Below are 20,590 nucleotides of genomic sequence, written 5' to 3' on the forward strand. Positions count from 1 at the left end.
TTGATAATTAATTGCCAATTATTGCAGTAATAAAACTATTCGATACGTTTTATTTACAAAGCTGGATATAAACATTTTCATACTGATGAGTGAATAAGGCTGCTTTTTACTCCTTCATAGCGGAATGTTTAACGTGAAATTCCGTTAAATATAAACGTGGTTTGAAGTGTTTAAAGTACTAACGTTTAGTGCACCTAATTAAATTTACAAAGTGCGTTATCTGATAAGATTGCTTTTATTACTTGATTGCAAGCTTGGTGAGTTATTACTCAAACATTTACGCTGGAGTTTTAGTTTCAATCACTGAGTAGAAAGCGGATTTAAAAATGTTTGTATTCGTTACAAATGTTTCCTTTTCAACCAACTACTCAAAACACATTGATATTTTTTGATAGTTTCTTCGAAAATCAATTAAGGGTGTATTTACAATTCCACCAGCCTGGTACTTAAAATTAATCACCAATATTGAACAAACTGAATCACTAAATCCTTGTTAACACCTTAAGTGGCTTAGACTTAAAGTGTCTTATCACGTAGAGTTATTCAGAGATTATTAGAAAAATTAATTAAAATTGCAAGATTGGTATCTAATTGGGGAATTTTTGAAAAATATTTCGGTGTTGTAAAACGATGCATAACATGTTTGGTATGTGGCCCATAAAATTTTCTAGGCAATAATTCTCACAAAATTTTTAAGAATATTTTTTTTTACGAAATAGGTATTGTTTATCATCAAAAAAGTTTGGCCAGATTTTTGCAATCGCAAGGTATTTATTTAAATTTGCTTTTTTGTATGTCGACACATTTTTCCACAGTCCGGTCCAGACTTTCCTCACTTTAACCGGTGATTTTCTATATTTTGCAGCTTCATCAGTTATAGAAAGTCAATCCACATTACACAGCTTATCAAGTTTCGGTTTATTTTGAAACTATGCTTAGATAAATTTGTGTGTCCTTAATACAAAATTTTGTAAACATCAGCAATATTTGCGTATGATAGTTCGGGAGATGAATCCATGTATTTATTCACTAGACTTTCTTAAAGAAAAAAATATTAAATAACCATAATTTAATTTAAATTTATTAAATGATTTTTGCAATCGGTTGCTGAAAATCACCGAAAATATAGAATAGAACGGTAAACATTAATTCGAAATGTTGTGCTTTACATGTTTTGTGCATTAAAAATTATTTCTCCGACTTTTCCAAAAATTAATATTTTGATTTAAATATTAATTTTTTTTGTATACCTAATTAAAATCAATACTGAACTTACGAAACGCTGATTAATTAGAGCTTATCCTAAGAGCACAAATTTGCAACTGAAGTGGAATATTTATTATAATACATTTTATACATTTATTTTATTTATCCCGCAAAGCTGCCTAATGCTCTGATAATCGTCTAGATAGTCGTTAAGTGTTCAGTACTTATTTAAAACGTATTCCTATCAATTATTGAAAATATAGGGAGTATTTATCAGATAGGATTCTTTAATTTACGTTTAGCAAGATTTTAAAAAATGCACGATTAAGAAAATTGTGTAAGTTTAATTTCTAGTTACCTTAAAGAACACAGCATTTCCCTTGAACAATCGTATGTGTGTAAAAAATTTGGAAAAAGTGTCACTTAAATATTTGGTTTTACCTTGTCGTGCGGTGACGAAGCCGGATCAACAAACCTTTTTGTTTAGTGAACAACTGTTTTAGACAGAGTAGATTGCAGATAAAATAATGATGCAGTCGCTGTTATTTACAGACTTTTGTGAAACAATTATTGTGTTCCCTTTAATGCAAAAAAGCAACATTGCAGGTAAAAGTAACCTTGATGATAAGATACTGTTCTAAGCCACTGCACCTGATAAAAGCTAGCGATGGTTCTTAGAAAGCCCATCGAGATGCACTTTTGAGAGTTGATAAATGAATAGCGAATCTTATTGCGTATTCTTATTGCAAATGAGTCTCCATTATCTGAGCGCTGTTTGCAATTGTCTTCGTTATATCATCTAAATTGCATTGATTTAACAATCATTGTAATATTCACGGCGCATTAGCTAACATTTTCATTAAAAAAGCAACTTACCTTTGAGCTGAATCTAAACAAATCTGAACGCACATAATTAAAAGCAAATTATTGTTCGGCAACAGAAGCAAAACATTATTAATTCGGCCTTAATAATTTACACGTTTCTGGTACTGCAATTGAGTGGAACCTTGACGAACAGTCGTGCAATGGCAATGGTTGAATGTATAACACTAACAGAAAATTCTCCGGTTCGCTACTTTCACTGGGTAGTGATTTGTTAAGCTATTAAACAACCAGGTAGAGCAAGATGCGAATGGAAGGGCACACAGATGGTGCGTACCACCGGCAAAGATTTTATGAGGGGTACCATTGTGGAGGAGCAGTGGGCTTTTGCCCAACACAGCTGACGAGGCCTTTCTTCAGCGGGTGGATTTACATGGCAATCAGCAACTTGAAATGCTATGAGATGAGAGTATAACATAGATTTCTTTTTTATGATCTATCTGTCTTTATCTATGATATATTTAGCGACCAAGAGAGGAAGTGGCTCCAAGGATGGTTGAGGTAAAAAAAAAAACTAGTAAAAATATTTCTTCGAATGTTCGAAAATGCCTAAAATTCGATCTCCTAAAGATGTATCTCAGATGTTAAGTCTATGTATTTTATTTAATCTATGAGACTCAATATTGTCTGAATAAAACAATAAACAACATTAACTGTTGATTCAATCAGTAAACAAATGTTTAATTTTTATTTTTATTAATCCCGAAATTATCTGTTTTCCTTTGATATTAGACTGGACGGAGATTTTATTAAGAATATCTTTTGTATTATCTGTTGGGTTGACTCTTTGGCCGACGGATTAAATTTCAACATTTCTTATAATTACGTAAGTGAGATTTAGAAAATATGCTATAAATTTAATTTTTTGCCAATTATTACACAGTTTTTACAAGTTTTTACTTTAAGCAAAACAGTCCATCATTGGATATTGAATTCACGTTTTTTCATCAATATAAGGTTTTTCCTAAAAAAGCTGTCTTTTGCAAGCGAGAGCTCAAAATGTGTTCTTACGATATTTTAGGTCTTGAAATTGAATTAGTTTATTTTTCAAAATTACGAAAATTTTAGGAGAAAATGTAGAAAAGAATATTTTGCAATTGAAAAATTTAGATTTATTGATAAGGATGATGGAAAAAGGTATGACGAGAAAATTTCCGGTGGTCAAATCGATTATTACATTTATTTTTCCAATTTTATATCCAATATGTTTCTATATTCCATATTAAGTGTTTAATTTGGCATTTCTAGCAATATCTAACGAAGTCGAAACTACTTGTAGCGGGAAGAAGTTAAAAAAATATTTATAATTTGGAATATGTGGAATAAAGAAAAATACAGCAGCAATTTGGGGGATTTAATAAGGTTCCTTCTATATGAAGCACCGTATATTTCTTTTTGTAACTTCGAATTTTTTTTTGTAATTTCTGTTCCTGTTTTTGTCCGAATCATAGACTACATCTTCGTTTTTCTCGAGAAATTGTGAATATTATACCTCTGACCTGCCAGTGAGACCTTTTATAAATTGATTGAAACTAGAAGATTGAACCGAGTATTTTTTTGAGCCAACTTTTTAAACAAAAATAATTCTAAAGCTTTAATTTACATCCTAGTTTTAAAATGCGAATTTCTGCTGCTTTATTTAGAGTAAATCTGAAAAACTTAAAACTAATTTAATCTGTTTAATAAAAAAATCAATAGGCGTTTTGATGTTTTGATGGTTTTTTTGCTGCGTTTATAAGGAAAGCTGTTGAAGCATCAAGAAAAACAAGATGATTTCAAAAATCGAAAGTCTGGAAATAAAAATTATTACTTCATATAAAAGCGGCTCTGAACGTTGTTAAAATAACCGATTATCAATTTTTTATCCATTTCAAATCAAACTCACAAATTACGTAATTTTTTGTACGATTAAAAATTTGCCATAATTTTCCTACCAAATGTGAAAAACATTTCAGAAAAGTGCATCGCTTTCTATGAAAAGTGCATTCAAATGTTACATATTTTTTAAAAAGGCAACTTTACTAACAATGTAGCACTCTTCAATAAATAACCTTAACCGCTATGTGCGTTTTTTCCTAACAAACCTTCATTGTTATAAGGATGCAACCCATCCTTAGATCAATTATTGTTGAGCAATCAAGAGTAAATATTGGCAGTAGAGCATAAGATTTGCTAAAACTGAACAGTTCATATTTCGTCTTACATGAGATAAATCAGCGATTGAAATTGTAATGAGATTGTTCGGCTTTTTTATGTGCAAAATATTATTATTATTAATTGTGAAATAATTCGGAAAGGTGTGGTGTAGCCATATCAACGCTGACCGCAATTTTTGAGAAACTGAATAATAAAATCCATCCAAAAATCGTCAAGTCAAGAACGCATCCACCATTTTACTTCCAACCAACCTCGAATCTAATAAAACACGCACAGTATGAACGCCATCATGACTAATACGATAACGCAATTGCTACAATTTAACATTGTTTAAAGAACAATAAAAATATACCTACCAGTTAAAGTCGCTTGGAAATAAAACGCATCATGGCCACAAACTGCGACCGTCTAAAATAAAACTGAGGCTCTTTGGTAAACACTATAAATAAAAGCTAACATTATATTTCGGTACTGGATCGTGTACCTAATTATCGAGCTTATGAATTAAGCAGATCATTGCCCGAAACTGCCTTCGAACTTATTCACACGAGTCTACCCTCTTTTTCATAGAGCAGAGTGAAAAAATGTCAACGGAAAATAAACGTATCAATAATTTAAAAAATTGTGCAGAAATGCTCAAGGGATTTCTGAACGGTTTTCACTGCAAAAGGCAACTTTTAATGAAAACGCAACCAATAGAAAAAGCTTGGAATATTCATTACTAATTACTTTTGACAATTTTTTTTTTCAAATGGCAAACTTCAAACGGTGGTTTCAAATTCAATGGTTAAAACCAGTTATTACAAGTTCTAAAAACTTCAGATTCCAAGTTTTACATTCGTTTCCTGTTTATTTTTATAATAAGAACTAAAAAAATCGCGTTTTAAATGAGTCATTTTACTTCTAAAAAACCAATTGAAGTTTGGCTTTTTAATAAAAAGTGAAACAGTGAACTAAAAAGATAACGGCGCATTTTTACGACAGTATAATACAAAAAAGTACCTAAAAATTCATTTGTTCCTTTCATATAAAATGCAAGAGAAACAACAACTTTTGCGTGAAAAGCTTTTCACGCATTTTTGAATACGTTTTTGAAAAAAAATGTTTTTGAGCTAAAAATTGTTCGTTTTTTTTTTACCTTTACCTTTTATATAAAATATACATATGCGTTTTTAACTACTACTTTGCATTGTTCTGTCGCGAAAAACTCCTTGTTGAATTCGAGCTGTTTCTCTAAATAAAAAAACCAACAATATTACGAGAAAAACACTCAAATTCAACGAAGAGTTTCTACGAAATAATCATGCAAAAAGCCCTTAAAACGCATTTGTTCAATTCGTATAAAATGGAAGAAAACCGAACAAACTTTTGTCAAAAATCCCCATTATACTTATTAAACCCGTTTTTTTCGAGCAAAATCGTTCGTTTTCTTGCACCATTTTGCCCCAGTTGAACTTTGACTTCTGCTAGAATTAAAAACCGACAAATTTGCGACAAGAAAACATAATTCTAATAAATCCGCCCTTAAAGTTGTGATTTCTTCGGTCAAATTTATTCGTTTAACTTTTTAAGGAAAAAGCCCAAATTCAACTTGTTTTTTTGAGGAACAAAAATCCTTAAAGACTTAAATGTGTCTTTAAGAATGTTATTACATTGGTGGTTATAAAACAGTTAAAATAACGCTATTATCCCTGAAAAAACATAATAAATTTGCTCGAGAAAAAAGAACTTGTTTGTAGCAAACAACGCATTTATCTATTTTATATAAAATGCAACCAAACGAGCAATTTCGCTCGAGAACGTCCCGTTAAATTTAAAGTTTTTGAAACCGAAATTGTTTTGCTGAAAAAACAAGCAAAAGACAAACAAGCAATTTTGCGTTTTCTCTCGAGAATTGTTTGTTATTTTAGCATTTTATATAAAATCTGCAATCTCGTTTTGTAAGTACCGTTTTACATCTTTCTTTGGACAAAAACAGCCGATCAAATTACGATTTTTTCAGCAAATTTCTTCGAGTTCCCACCCTTACAAAAATACGGGTCAAAATTCCAATTTTTTATGGGAAGTTTTCGAGCTCAATTGATTGATTGGCCTGATTGTTTCAGGACTTAGAAGCTCTTCGATTTGCACATTTAGGGTGTTCGAGTCTTTAATAAGGAAAATATCGTCGGTCAAAGACCGTGGCCGCTCAAAAATCTTAAAATGTACCATAAATGGCGATTTTTCCGGAACTGAAGGTTCGCTCGTGTTTTCCAATTAGCCCGTTGCATTCCTCGTTTCCTCGAGATGAAAATGATGTAAAATTCAACACTTTGAGAAACTTGATTTTTTTTCTGTGTATCGTGATAAATAAGATCCGATTTTCTATCATGACTGTTAATTACAGTTTTTTTAGAGCGCCATTTCGACTCAAAAATCATAAATATCAGGCCGTAAAACGACGTTGTAAGGACATCGCTGCATCTTGTACCGAACTTCACGGTATAAGAGATTATAAAAATAAAAGATAAAATAAATTATCAACTCTAGTTAGAAACCTAAGTTAAAATTTTCGCACTATCGAAATGAGAAAAAACGTAAATACTTACCACAACAACCCCATTACTAATGTCAGCTCATGCTGCTCAAATCGATGTAAACATTGAGAACTTAAGCTAACTGACTTTAACATTCAGTTGATATGCCTTCCAGACGTTTCGCTTGCATTTGCGGCAAGCTTTTCTACATGAGATGCGCCATCCAACAAAGAACTGCACTGTTTTTGCTGCTCATGTGCAGGCGGTTCTTGGCTGACAAACCCTGCTATTGGACTAAAGTGGCACAACGACTCTAACTAAAAACGTCTGCTCTGTGGTGTCTTCAAACTGCTCGTTTAAGGCCATTTTTTTAACTCATCTTTCCAGCTAATTTCAGTCTTTTTCAGTAAGTTAAATGTCTCATCATGCTAGATCGATTGCACATTGTGCTGTTCAATCACCAACGAAGCTAAGCTTTCACGTCGTCCATGTCTTGCACAGCACTGTAATTTTATCTGTCACTTTTTACTTTGTTCTATCGTCAATTTTAATTTCAGGGTTATAGACAGTTTAATTTGCAACTTCTTCGCTGTTGTCATGTTTAGTATAGTTACGTGCGCTACAATTCTATTTCTAGTTGATTGACTGGCGTCGTAGTTAGTTTCTCAACCGTCAACAGCTTGACACGAGCTGAAGCATGAAATTTTCGAAAGAAAAGCATTTTGAAACATAACTTAATTAATATAACATAATTATGAAATAGCGCTCAGGACTCGCATCTTCAGACAATGAGGTAATTTCTGTCCTCTTCATCCTCGTCTGTTATTCTCATTTGTTATATCTGCATAGTCGATGAATTTCAGAAGAATCTTGAAGAAATAATGCATGTCTTGATTTGGTAGGACCTCATCACATTTCCGGTAATTTTCGCCTCCCGGTTGCATGTGGCGTGTTGCTGGTCTGTACAACCCAAGTTAGGCCAATTTTAAATTACCCTGTAGTTAAAGAGAACTGATTTTCTCCAAATTTTCTCTCGATTGAAAAATGAGGCAACCGTGTGGCTTTCGCAACTGGAGAAAAGTTAAACCCTTTTAGCCTAACTGTTACCCTTGTGGTTTAAACAAAATGACAGATTTTAAGCGGACCGACGTTTGCAGTTTTACCTAATACCTTTTCAACCCTCCTGTACATATAGACAGACAAAAGAAATCCAGAGTTTACGTGCGTGCTGATGACACTCTTATCGCGAAAACACTTGAACGTAGAACCGACTTCCCAGTAATATAATTATTATTTTTATTCCTCAACTGAGCGCTCAACAATTAGAAAATGTTCGCTAAAATGTCTACCAAACTCATTGGGATTGTTGGGATTTCTTTGATTTTATCCTGTCACGGTTAGTATAGCTTTAACTCTAGTTTCCTTTATTAAGACTGGATTTTAGTCGTAACCGCTAGCATTATGTGTTACAACTGCAGTTCCCCTTCTGATGGTGCTTGTGGCGATCCGTATAAAGGCACTAATATGGTTGAATGTAATGATGGCGAAACATGCATCAAAGTGGTCGGAACATACGGTTAGTATTTCGAAGACAAATCGAATTTCAAGATCTGAACATTTGTTGTTCATATTCTTTCTTTTGTAGAAAATGTAAATATCACATATAGACAGTGCAATCCTGCTGCTTTGACTTGTGAACTTCACGCCAAATACTTGGGCAGTGTTCAATATTGTGAAGAATGTTCTGCCGATCATTGCAACTTTTCATCTAGATTTGAATTGGCATCATTCTTAATAGTCGCTGCATTTTTAACCAGTAATTTGTTTTAAATTGTTATAATTGTTGACTAGAAATTTAATCTTCCTAGAATGATTTTACTTATCTACATCTACACCACTTGATTGCTGACCTATTTAATATCAACAAACAGGTACTCAAGTTGTTTCATTTTCAAACCCAATTATTGCGAAGATATTAAAAGTTGTTACGTGATATTGTTAGAAGATCAAAAAAAAATACATTATGGGGTGTATTCAATTAAAAATTTAACAATTTGCTTTGGTACATTGATTTCATTCATCTATAGCCAAAATTTTTGATACTGGCATTTATGGGCTCACTCTATAAGTGGCTTACAGCTGTCAAAGAGACCTTAAATAAATAAATTTAGCTTTTATATTGCTTCAGGTAATGGATGGTCAGCCAAAAGAATATCAAAATGAAGGGTTTTCCTTTATTTATGAATGATTTATTTTTTAAAGCTCATGGTAGTCACATTTGTGTTGGCAAACTACACGTTTGTAGATGGCTTGGAGAATATTCAAAAGTTCTATTCAAATAGTTTTTTTTACTCAAACTCAACATTTGCTTCGTGAAATTGATGGACCACACAATCGTTCTTCTGTGCTTGATATTGATTGTATAGATTACACTTTACGCGACACTAAGCGACAAATACACTTAGAATTGCATCTTTACAAGATTCTGTTGGCTCAATAACTGAAACCACTTGAACCTCAAAACGTCGCTTGTTTTCAAATTGAGCTGTAGAGCAAATTGAAATTGATCCAGAAATTTGGACAAAAATCATATTTTCGGATGAGGTTGTTTTTGGCTAAATGGTTTTGTGAATAAAATAAATTGTAATTTTTTGTGGGAGATTAATATACAACAGATTCCGTCCACAAAAGAAACTTTTGCATCCAGAAAAAGTTACTCTTTGGTGTAGTTTCATCATTGATGCGCGCTATTGATCGATGTCATCAGATTTTTCATGGCTACAATCACAATTGTACGAACTTGATTTGGAAAATTTGTAGTTTCTTCAAGATGGAGTTGATAAGAACTCACATTATTGAAAGAAAAATTTGATCAATCAAAAATCTCCAGAAGCACAACTGTTGATTTGCCTCCAAGAATTTGTGATTGAACACCAGTAGGACTTAATTTTTATTTATTTTTTTGATATACTTTAGTTTGTTAGTCTATGAGAGGAAATCTTGAACTATTTACTGCTTCAATATTATTGCCAATTGCATTGCTGAAACTAGAGCTGATTTATTAGAGACTGTCATCGAAAATTGGCGTCATTGAATCCACTCCTTTGGTCGAAGCAAATGTGAACATTTGAATGATACTCAGAACTCAAATTATGTATAATGATTACTGGCAGAACTTGCACTTAAATAAAATAAAAAAGTATTACATTTATCTTAAATACTCGTATCTTAATAACTTTTAACTGTGAATATTTTCTCGGTCCCAGATGCGATTTGAATAATTTTTAATCAAGTCACAGCTTGATTTAAATAATACAACTATTCTAGCAACTATTCACAGCACAACTATTCTAGGGCAAAATTTCAGATATAAAATAAGCGAAAAATATGAAATGAGCATATTGTACAGGGTGTTTAAATACTGTAGCGTTTTCTTGGTTAATTTCCGGGCACATTTTTTACGCTAAATTTACTATTCTTTGTTTATTTGCGAAGAGAATGCCGGGCAACAATTTCTCTGCTTATTTTGTCACTCCGTGATTTGTCAATTAAGTTGTTAAAGCGTTAGTTTTTCTCAAGATAAGGCTTTCTTGTTTTTCTTCCTTAAAATATTGTTTTACGTTTTATTTCTTCAATTTCATACGTAACAAAATAAACAGAAGCTGACAGCGATGAGCTTGTAGTAAAAACTTGTTTGTACAGTCTTTTTCGAATAAACAAAAACGAATTAATTTAGGAACATAGGGCTATAACACCGTATACTTTTTGCTGAGCTGTGATATTGCTCGTAGACCGATTCACACTTTGATCATGAAAACATGACACTATTTAAACACCCCGTAAGGTATGTTTATTACCAATTATTTATTAAGAATAAAGCTATTATTCGATGAAAAAATTGTTCAAGTCGGATGTCCGATTGAGGAACTATTCACGGTCGAAAATTAGGGAATATTTAAGCTGTTCGCCATGTAGCGTTGAATTTGCGACTTTGAAAACCTCCAATATTTCCTGGATAAATTTATTAGTTTGTCGCTGATTTTCAACCATTTTCCTCAGTCAACTCTATGTGATAAAAAAGACATATTTACATACATCTGATCTTTTAAATCCTTCTACGTCATTGGCACGAAACGAAAAAAAGTTAAACACATTTGAAGAGGAAACCGGTTGGCGTAAAATTGAAAACAAGTTTCGTGTTTTCGCTCTCGTGGGATTCGCAATTAGCAATTCAAATTTGCTTGACATGAATTTGATTTCGTATGTTAATTTCGAAAAAAATACTCCGTCAGCATCAGCAAAGATAAAAGCTCTGAGATACTTAATTATTTCATTAGTTTTGCTGTTATGGATTATTGTATCGCTCACTAGGATCATTGACCTAAAATAAAACTACTTGCAAATAAAGGTCTTATATTTGGTTTATTAATCAATTAATGAATATTCAACAGTTGGGCGACACAAAATTAAATATACTTTTCAATGGATGGAATCAGCTCAAGGGGATCTTTCTTGGGAACATCTCGTTCGACAACCTGAAGTACAACAAAAAAAATGGAAAACTGATTCATTTTTTATTATCCACTCACCTGTCCGTCTTTGTCAACAATAAACTTGGTAAAGTTCCATTCGATGCTGCTGTCTGTTGCATTCGTGCCTGGTTGTTTCAATTTTAAGAATTTGTATAACGGAATGGCATTATCGCCATTTACATCAACTTTGGAGAACACATCAAATTTCACTCCATGCTTTTGGGTGAACTCTTCGATTTCCTTATCAGTTCCCGGCTCTTGCTGCAGGAATTGGTTACTTGGGAAAGCTGCATAAAGGTTTTATGTTCAAAGTCAGTGGAACGTAAAATCAGAAACAGAACTACTCGCCTAAAATTCTCAATCCTTTGCCTTCATATTTCTCATAAAGTTCATTGAGCTGTTTGTAGTTCCTCTCGGTCAATCCGCAGTTAGAAGCCACATTGACAATGAGTAGAACATTTCCTTTGTATTTCTCAAGAGGCACTTCTTTGCCATGAATATCAATGGCACTGAAATCATATACGGATTGGGCTTTGGTGTAATCCTCAGGATTACCTGCCGAAACGCAGAAAATCAAAGCGACAATCGCTGATAATGTAATTGCAAATTTCATGGTTGGATATTGGTATCTGAAAAAAATTACAACAATAGAAAACTGTGATTAATCTAAACTTATCGTTTAATGAGTCAAGTCATTGTGCTTGTTGCACAATAATTAACTTCACGGTTTCGCAAATTGAATTTTGTTGTTTTCAAGCTTGGATTATACAATAACTGAACTGCACATTAAATGCAACTAATGGTATTTACAGTCATAATGAACGTTTTCAGATTATTTCTTGTTAATAAATTGCGTCTTGTGAAAGAAAAATGATTGATTGACCACTTTTACCTCACGTTTTCGCAGTTATAAACTTCATAAATTGGATTTTATGTTTCTAATTCTTGAAAAATTATTATTCGACGTTTATTGTTGCTCAAATTCTTATTAAAATACGTTAATTTATACCAAATTATTTTGCTGTATATTGAATTCGAATATTCATTTTTCCTAAAGTAATGAAATATCAGGAGAAAGACTTTCTGGGTTTTTTTATTAAGTTTCATAAAATGAATAATTAATATGTTTTGTTATAATTTTAGAAATACAGGGTGTGGAGTCAATTAACAATCAGCGCCCATAAAAATTATTTTGATTTAATCTGAATTTTTACAGTTTTTCCAGCGTTCACTTTTGTAATAACTGATTTACCGCAACACAAAAATCGTGACGCTTTGACTCACCCCGAGCAAGTCATAAAGTTTAAATAATATTTGATTTTTTCACTCATCATAGTATTATTGTATTTTTCGTCGAATTTTCAAGGATAACCAGTAACTTATGAGTAATCAATCGATTTATGACAAGAAATATGCATTTTTGGTCATTGCAAAAACAGGTTTTTTTTTTGACACTGAAAACGTCAACAAAAAAAATTGTTTTACTACAGTTTAAATGCCCGAAAAAATTATGAGTTATAGGTATTTTAATACATTTTTGAAAAATTCAATTCAAATTTTTGAACTCTAAAATAGCTTTTTGCCGATTGTATAACACAAACATATTAAAAAATTTAAAAAATTTAAATTTTGGAAATCACCTATTATCACAAACAAAGCAAATACAAATTCCTTATCACATCCACTGATTAAAATTAAATAGAAATAATATTTCTTGCATATTCAGTTATTTACAGCAACCAAACTTTTGATTTCATTAATCAAATGTAAAAATAAAGTAAAAATGGCAAAGTATTTACAACATTTCCTATCAAAATCATCGTAAATATGTTCTTATAAACTCAGAATTAATGGCAAAATCAATTGAAAGCATCTGACCTCACATTCAGTAAATAAATATCACAATGAAAAAACGTTCTTGAACTTACCTTTGATGAGAAGATCACGCTGCTCGAAGGCAAAACCGCACACTAAAAGTCTGCAGGTGCTAAGTCAGGTAATATAGCAGTCCTTGGCAATGAAATCGAAAAAATAAGATAATTATCGGACGTGCCTCGTCGTTCTGACCTGTACAAGTGGAGAAGAAGATAAACACAAATGTGGTTAATTAAAATGCCGGACGGATGTTTTATCCTGGAATTTGTTTAATGGTCTTCCAAATCATCTTTGATAACTCCACACACAAAATATCAGCAAAAATTGTCATTAAAATGTAATTAGGCTGATTTTAAAGTGTGTTTTAATGAGAGGAATTCTAGCTGAAAAATATGAATGATTCTTCAGAACACATTAAAATTGTAATAAGATTTCATCTCTACAAGGGAGCAAACTTTGTTCCTTTACAACGCCTTGCGTGTATTTCTATCGTTCTTCTAACTGTTGATTTAACATTGGTTATGTCTTATCGTTGCGTCGTTAACTCAGAGTATTTTTTGAAGATGAATCTTTTATTTAATACTCAAACATTTAGGTTTGTATATTTATTAGAGTTCTTCTTTTTTCGCCTTCTGAAGAGTTTCAAAGTGGCATTAGAAATGCGGATATAGTTAGGTCAAACTCGAACCTTCGCATTTTGGTGCGGTTATTTTCATATTAAGAGTTTGGAAAACAACATTTGAAAGAAAAATTAAGATTTTGATATGTTTAATATTAGTCTGCTCTCTAATAAAATCGACAAAGTTTCTGTTTTGAAAACGACTGCAAATAGCTGATTAGTCGGGACAATAATTTTGCGGTGGGAAATAAACCTACCAATTTTGGATTTTTGCCTCTTAAGGTGACCCCAAAAGTTTACATAATTAATAAAAACGAAAATGATGTTTCTAATGTAGATACATATTAGCCGTCTAGAAAACCAAATTTGTGTACAAAAAAATTAGTCACAATGCTTCTAAGAAAATCCGCGACATAGAAACGATTATTGTCTAATCAGGTTTTATAAAAAATAGTAGAAGCTTTTTTGTCCTACTTTCTACTAATTTATCTAACGTTGGAGTATATAAATCAACAATAAAATCTGTTAATGCTATATATTTAAACCTATAGTGTAAAAGCAAACGTTGATTGTACGGCCATCAAAACTGGACACCGAGAAACGCCTCTATTTTGCCTCATCCTAAAAACATTTAATGACTACACACCTAATCTAATTGCAAACTAGTTAGCGTAGATTTGGGGGTTTGGAAATTATGGTTTAGGTGTTTCTAAAATATTAAAATAAACCTGCCGATATCAGTTTCTCTGCGTCCTTTTCACACGACTGTTTTGATGTTCAAATAGATTCAGTATGAATTAGGTTTCCTCCAGTGGCAGACCAGAAGCTTCTTCATTTGTTTGCACCACAGCAACCGCTTGAATTTTAGTAAGCGATTCACAGCAAGTAAACAATATTTGCATATTGGAATTCGTTACATCGGAGGAAATAATTGACGAGTTTTCAAAAGTTGTTTATCTATCAACTAAATTTGCAAATAATCCGAAAGCGATTGGTTTTGTCACGTTGGTCCAGACCAGCAACACTTTCCGGGTGTTAAAAAACCACGTTGCGCCGCTATAAAAGTGATAACAAACAAGTAGGGCTGTTTTGTTAGTAATTGAATGTTTAATTAAAAATACCTGTGTTTTTTTGAAGTTCAATTAAGGAACCAAGAATAATAAAAAGCTCTGCTTTCTGTCTGCTCTAGCTTAAAATGTGTGTATTCATGAGATAAAAAGTTCACATCTGAAACACTTCTAAATAAAGTTTATTTCATCATATTTTTTTTTTATTATTGTCATGGTATTAACAGCTTTTACCACAACATCGTCACCAACCCTGAACAATGTTTAAGTTACTTTACTTTCACTAAAAAATTAATTTTCATTTTAAAATTCGTTTAGTTCTAGTTTCCAAATGAAAATATTAAACCCAAGATGGATTATTTCACATTAGTCTTCATTAATTAACTTAATTTCATAGCCTTGAGTTGCAATCCGAGTCTGTTAGCCGAGTAAACAATTTTACTTTTATACGTACATAGGAAAGGGATTTTCAGCCAAGTAGCAAACTTCTTGTCAACAAGATTATTAACTTAAGCAAGGTAGACGCACTGCGTAATAAATAATTCAATCTGTGTAATGTAGATTAACATATTCTAGCCTTTGCATGTGGTTTTGTGGTGCATTTAATAATAACTTCGTTTTTTTCCAGAGATGAAAAACGACTTTTTTGGCTTCTGTATTCCTTTGGCGAGATTCATATACATAATGCCCGATAAAACTTCCCAAAACGTGTATGGATGGCGCAATAAATTATGGGCCGTGTTCATGTACGGATTGGCAGTATTTTGCCATTTGACGGAAATAATTAAACTTTTCCAAATTGTAACTGCCAAGTATTTTTTACTTGGGGAATTCATACGAAACTTCGTTATCACTTCTTTGCACTTTACTTCACTTGGTAAAGCTATGTTTATTGGCGGTAAGAACTAGTTTAAAATAATTGAAGCTTTGTGGACCTACTGTGTCTTCTAGGCAAAACTGGCAAAAAGGCATTTGAAAAAATCCTGGATTTTGAAAAACATGTCTATAAGAATCTCGGCGATGACATTCGTCTAATTTATAAAAACAAAGTCACTTCAATTCAGAAGGTGAAAAAGTACTACTTGATTGGGATCATACTGGTAGTGATTTTTTATGTTGCAGCTCCCATATTTAGAGGTAAGAGAATTCACAAAAAATATAATCTTTAATTTTTCAAAGGCGGTTTATAAAAACTTGAATTTCTGAACGTATTGATCCGAAGATCAGAATCTCATCAGAAGAAAGTTGGAAGGCGTTATTTAAAAAAAATATTTTTAAAGCCGAGACAGGACTATTTCTGGAAATAAAATTCCGTTTCTAATAGTAGATTTACTGCAATTTTGTCCACTTCTATTCCAATTCAATTTTTAATATCAAATTAATTTTAGAACCAATTCATATTCAAGATGGAAACCAAACAATTCGATTTCGGCAAGTTCCTTTATCTTCTTGGTCTCCTTTTGAGCAATACTATTGGTTAACTTTCATATGGACAGGACTAACTGGTATTTATTTGAGTATCTTTTTTGTTACCACCGATTTGATTTGCTACAGGTACGAATAATAACTTCTGAAATTTGTGTCTTTGAATTGCAAAAAATGTCTGTCATTTTTTTTCTCTATTGGTTTTATCTGCTTCAGTTTCATTGATTTTGGGGTATGTCAACTGGAAATTCTTCAGTACAATATTCGCAATTTTAACAGAGATTGTGAAGAAATTACGCGGGTTGAAAAATGCTGCAAAATCAAATCTGCTAGAGTTTTGCAAAAAAAATTGATCAGAATGCATCAAGATGTTATTAGGTATATTCATGTTGTGTAAAAATGTGATATTTTTCACTCGTTTGTTACAATTAAATGTTTTTTATACTGCAATAGTTTATGTTCGACTTAAATTTTAGTTATGTACAAATGATTAACGAGGGCATGAAGAACCTGATGGTTTTGGATTTTTTGCCCGGTTCAGTACAGCTGGCTGGCATGATTTATCAGATGATGGTAAATGGTTTTAAATATTGCACACTTTTTAATTTTTTTCTGGAACATAGCCAATTCTTACTTTTCCTTAGTTATTAATAGATGTAGCAAATAGGTTTTGCCACTTCTACTATGTATATGATAATTTTTACTTCTATAAGTATTTTTTAGTTTATTACTGAACCCACCGATTGAAGTTTGCCAAGCTTTTGAAAATCCAAAAAACTCAGTCAAAGTAACGAAAAAAAGGTTTAGAAATTTTGAACCTGTAACATTTTCGATACACAATAGCTTAAATTTGAGATTGATTTTTTGTCAATTTGAATGTCCACAAAATCTCTCTTTGATTTATTCAAGTATTGTTCTCCTTTTTGAAGCAAACTCACTAAAATGTTGCAAACTTTGACTAAAAATCCACATTTAGCATGAAATTTTAACTTTTTCTTCAGTCTGTTTTGTGGCATATACAGGGTGTGTAGTGCGAGAGAGACAATTATTTCCGTTGGTGTTGAACTTTCAAAAAATAGTTTTATATAAAAGTTGTTGACGCACAAAGTGCGCACATTTGTAAAATATTTTATATGAAACAGAGTGTCTCAGAAAAGCGAGGCAAGATCAAAGTGGATTTTTTAAATAGATCTTCCCATTTTTCATTAGCTCATGGAATGAAGCTTGAAACACTGCATATGCACCGTAAATTGTTTTGTCTTTTTTGCGCCGTTGGCAGATTAGCGCCATTTTAGTAACATTTTGCTTAAAAACGTGGTATCTAAAAATTCATTGTAGAAGCAAAAAAAGCAGTTAAAGATACAAAAAAATACGTTTTTCCAATCACCACAGATCCGTTAAGAATTCTATTGCGCCAAAATTTCAATACATTGTACGGGGTGTTAACAATGTGGACTTTAATCTAAAACTTTTTAACGCAATATATCTTTTGTTTTTCAAATAGAAGTGCCTGTATATTAATACGTCACTAGAGACAATTTACAAAGTTACAAATTCGCATTTACACTTTGAGCTGTAAACCGTTTTCAAATTTATAATTTATTTTATTTCAAAATTTTAAAAAGTTGTTACATTTTGTAAGGTGGCTATGGAGTACAATAAATAAATGTGCGCACTTTGTGCGTGGATAACTTTTGTATGAAACTACTTTTCGAAAGTTCAGCACCATCGGAAATAATGGGCTCTCTCGCACTAAAAATCCACCCTGTATGGAAGATAATATTTATTGACTAAACTATTAACGCTAAATTAGAACGTGTAAATTAGACGTGCAACGGATATAATTTTTAGCAAAACATTTTTACTTTCTGCTTATAACTTTCTATCATCTGCTTGAACATTCACATAAAGTGCTTTACAGATACTGCATTAAAGCTCATCTTTATAAAATGGACAAGATCAATGATGGTTCTAAAACTTGCAAATTGCACAGATTTTTCATAAATATTGAGCCAATTGCTTCACTCGCCTTCATTTTTTTAAATTCGTCAACAATAATGATAAATTAGTGACAAAGTCGAGATCTTGCAACCACAAAATTCTGATTCTCTTAAATGGATGAGTTTGATATTCTGCTATTTCAGACCAACTTAAGCGTAATCCAATGCATCCTCCTCGGTCAATTTATCTGCAGCTTGATAGCCAGAGTTTTCATCTACTCCAACAGCGCCAACAACTTAAGCCAGCTCAGTAAGCAACTAGCAGTTGATTGGTTTGAAATCGATTGGACCGAGCTGCCCAAAGACGTGACCAACAACTTAAATTTTTGCATTATGCGCTCACAGAAGAATCTTCAAATTACTGTTGGAGATCTCAGCGTCATTACTATGGAAAGCTTCCTAACAGTACGTTGCGGGAATTTAATGTTTACAGCTGAAAACAGAGGAGATTTTTTTGCAGATATTGAAAGGGACTTATTCCTATCTGATGCTGTTAATGACGATCTGAGGCATGTTTAAACCTTCTGTTTTCTTAGTAAGTATCTTGCCTGCGTATTGCAAGATACTAGATTAAACATATATGAGACGCTAGCATTGGAAAATTGTTTTGCTATTTTAAAATAAATCAACTTGCAATGAAGCTGGAAAGTTTCATTCAATTTTTATTTTTGAACAAAGCGGGAAAATAGAAATAAGTTATAAACAAATCAAAACAAAATTTTAGACCATCAGTTTTTGGAATGGAAAATAAACTCTCTGAACGAACAACAGAAAATTATCTTATGAAATACAATGAATAAATAAACGGAACCTTTGATTGTTAAATAGAGAGTTTTCTAGTTCAATTAATATGTTGCTTAATAAGTAAAATAACTACCAAAGAAAACACAAAGATATTAGCATTAAAATTACTCACAATTCTTAACCATTTTTATGCGTGCTTTCATTTAAAAATGCCTTTGACGTAGAAACAAAATATATTTAGATTAAGGAAACTTAGCTTTCTTCTCACTATAGATTGATCTATAGCGCAGGTTCCAATATAGTGCGGGAACGATTCGTGAGTTTGCGCCACTAAAATATTTAATTCTTTCACATTTGATGATTGCAATCAGTAAAGAAAAGAATAAAGTTGATTGCACTTATGCATATAAAAAGTGTGCCTACTGCAAAAAAACTGAACGATTCTTGAAACACGATGGTATAATGAAGGAGAAAAATAACTTATTATTTATCAAAATCAGACATAAAAATGATCGGAAATAGGTGGTAGATCTAAGTAGGATTGAAATATCTGGCCAAACCTAGATCATCTTTTTGAAACAACATATAAATATTCTAGAAGGTTGCACAACTTCTAAATCTATAGAGGATAATTTTAACAAATCTCTGCCTTTTTTTCTATATATGTAATTATATATGAGGAACTTCAATATTTGTCACTGGGTATATACATTTTATGAATGTATTAATAGATGATTGTAGGTTGAGTATATTTGGATAATATGGCTAATTTCAGTTTGTGCTGACGGACGGCAAATTACGCTTATTTCTGGTTCTTCCCAAGCCGTTCTCTCAACAGCCTCAAAATAAATTGAAAAATATTAAGGAAAACACCACAATCAAAATAAATAGGTGTTTCTCGCCCCAATCAACGCATAAATCACTAAATATTTTAATATTTTTCCGCAATTTTCCTCCATATACCATGTGTCTAATTGCAAAGTATCTCACGTAAATAGGGATTTGAAATTATAGTATGAATGTATAATACTAAAATATTGAGTGATAGTCACATGTCCTTCTACCTTCTGCCTCTCCCTCTTCTCCTCCTCTGTTTCCATATCCAGGTAGATTCCTGGCAACCAATCAGAATCCACCAAGAGCTATTAACAGGGCTGGATTTAAATTTTCATTTTCTATTCTAATTTTCAAAGTCGATTTTCCATAATCCCTGCTCAAAGTCTTGGAGTTGTGTGAAGAAGTGCAGTTGGGTTRCTGTTGGAGAAGCAGTTCCAGTTAAAGTTTGCTGAGTGGAAAAACAGGCAAGTCCAGCACATAGCAATATCCATTATTAGTTTATTGACAATGTTYTATCATTTGGGACGCAAAATCCATTTGCAAATTTTTAGAATCAACAATAGGAGAAATGAGGTTTGAAATTCGGTTATGTTAATCTTTGTTTAATTAAAGTTGCTCCTGCATTACTTGACTACGCACCAGCTGAAAATAGCAACATTTCGATAATTTTTACTCTGTAATTCCAAGTTTATGACTTACATTAACCTACTATTAAGAAAATATTTATATA

At 32.1% G+C, this 20,590-nt stretch overlaps 3 protein-coding genes across 8 annotated transcripts; 2 read left to right on the forward strand and 1 right to left on the reverse strand.

The window, feature by feature from the left end:
• Nucleotides 1-25: 25 nt before the first annotated feature.
• Nucleotides 26-18,919, forward strand: LOC109546480. Of its 5 annotated transcripts, none has more exons than XM_048663549.1 (8): nucleotides 26-257; nucleotides 15,483-15,752; nucleotides 15,806-15,991; nucleotides 16,243-16,408; nucleotides 16,496-16,657; nucleotides 16,756-16,852; nucleotides 18,424-18,684; nucleotides 18,740-18,919. In XM_048663549.1, the coding sequence occupies exons 2-8, from the start codon at nucleotides 15,485-15,487 to the stop codon at nucleotides 18,785-18,787; spliced, it is 1,188 nt and encodes a 395-aa protein (XP_048519506.1). In that variant the 5' UTR covers nucleotides 26-257; nucleotides 15,483-15,484; the 3' UTR covers nucleotides 18,788-18,919. The 5 variants fall into 5 exon arrangements, with proteins under 5 accessions (XP_048519506.1, XP_048519033.1, XP_048518235.1 ...); XM_048663076.1 differs by lacking the exon at nucleotides 26-257 and adding an exon at nucleotides 14,504-14,672; XM_048662278.1 differs by lacking the exon at nucleotides 26-257 and adding an exon at nucleotides 14,505-14,654.
• LOC109546482 lies at nucleotides 7,955-8,695 on the forward strand. 2 transcript variants are annotated; one of them, XM_048665143.1, is made up of 4 exons: nucleotides 7,955-8,157; nucleotides 8,206-8,337; nucleotides 8,407-8,577; nucleotides 8,630-8,695. In XM_048665143.1, the coding sequence occupies exons 1-4, from the start codon at nucleotides 8,091-8,093 to the stop codon at nucleotides 8,632-8,634; spliced, it is 375 nt and encodes a 124-aa protein (XP_048521100.1). In that variant the 5' UTR covers nucleotides 7,955-8,090; the 3' UTR covers nucleotides 8,635-8,695. The 2 variants fall into 2 exon arrangements, with proteins under 2 accessions (XP_048521100.1, XP_048520762.1); XM_048664805.1 differs by having other exon boundaries at nucleotides 8,407-8,695.
• Nucleotides 11,165-13,411, reverse strand: LOC109546481 (probable phospholipid hydroperoxide glutathione peroxidase). Its single transcript, XM_019917459.2, has 4 exons — nucleotides 13,222-13,411; nucleotides 11,642-11,922; nucleotides 11,351-11,580; nucleotides 11,165-11,296 (listed from the first exon to the last, which is right to left on the reverse strand). The coding sequence occupies exons 2-4, from the start codon at nucleotides 11,904-11,906 to the stop codon at nucleotides 11,228-11,230; spliced, it is 564 nt and encodes a 187-aa protein (XP_019773018.2). The 5' UTR covers nucleotides 11,907-11,922; nucleotides 13,222-13,411; the 3' UTR covers nucleotides 11,165-11,227.
• Nucleotides 18,920-20,590: the final 1,671 nt, after the last annotated feature.

Source organism: Dendroctonus ponderosae, unplaced genomic scaffold (assembly GCF_020466585.1).
Source record: "Dendroctonus ponderosae isolate FM_Combo_2020 unplaced genomic scaffold, Dpon_F_20191213v2 Dpon_F_20191213_1, whole genome shotgun sequence".
Taxonomy (NCBI): domain Eukaryota; kingdom Metazoa; phylum Arthropoda; class Insecta; order Coleoptera; family Curculionidae; genus Dendroctonus; species Dendroctonus ponderosae.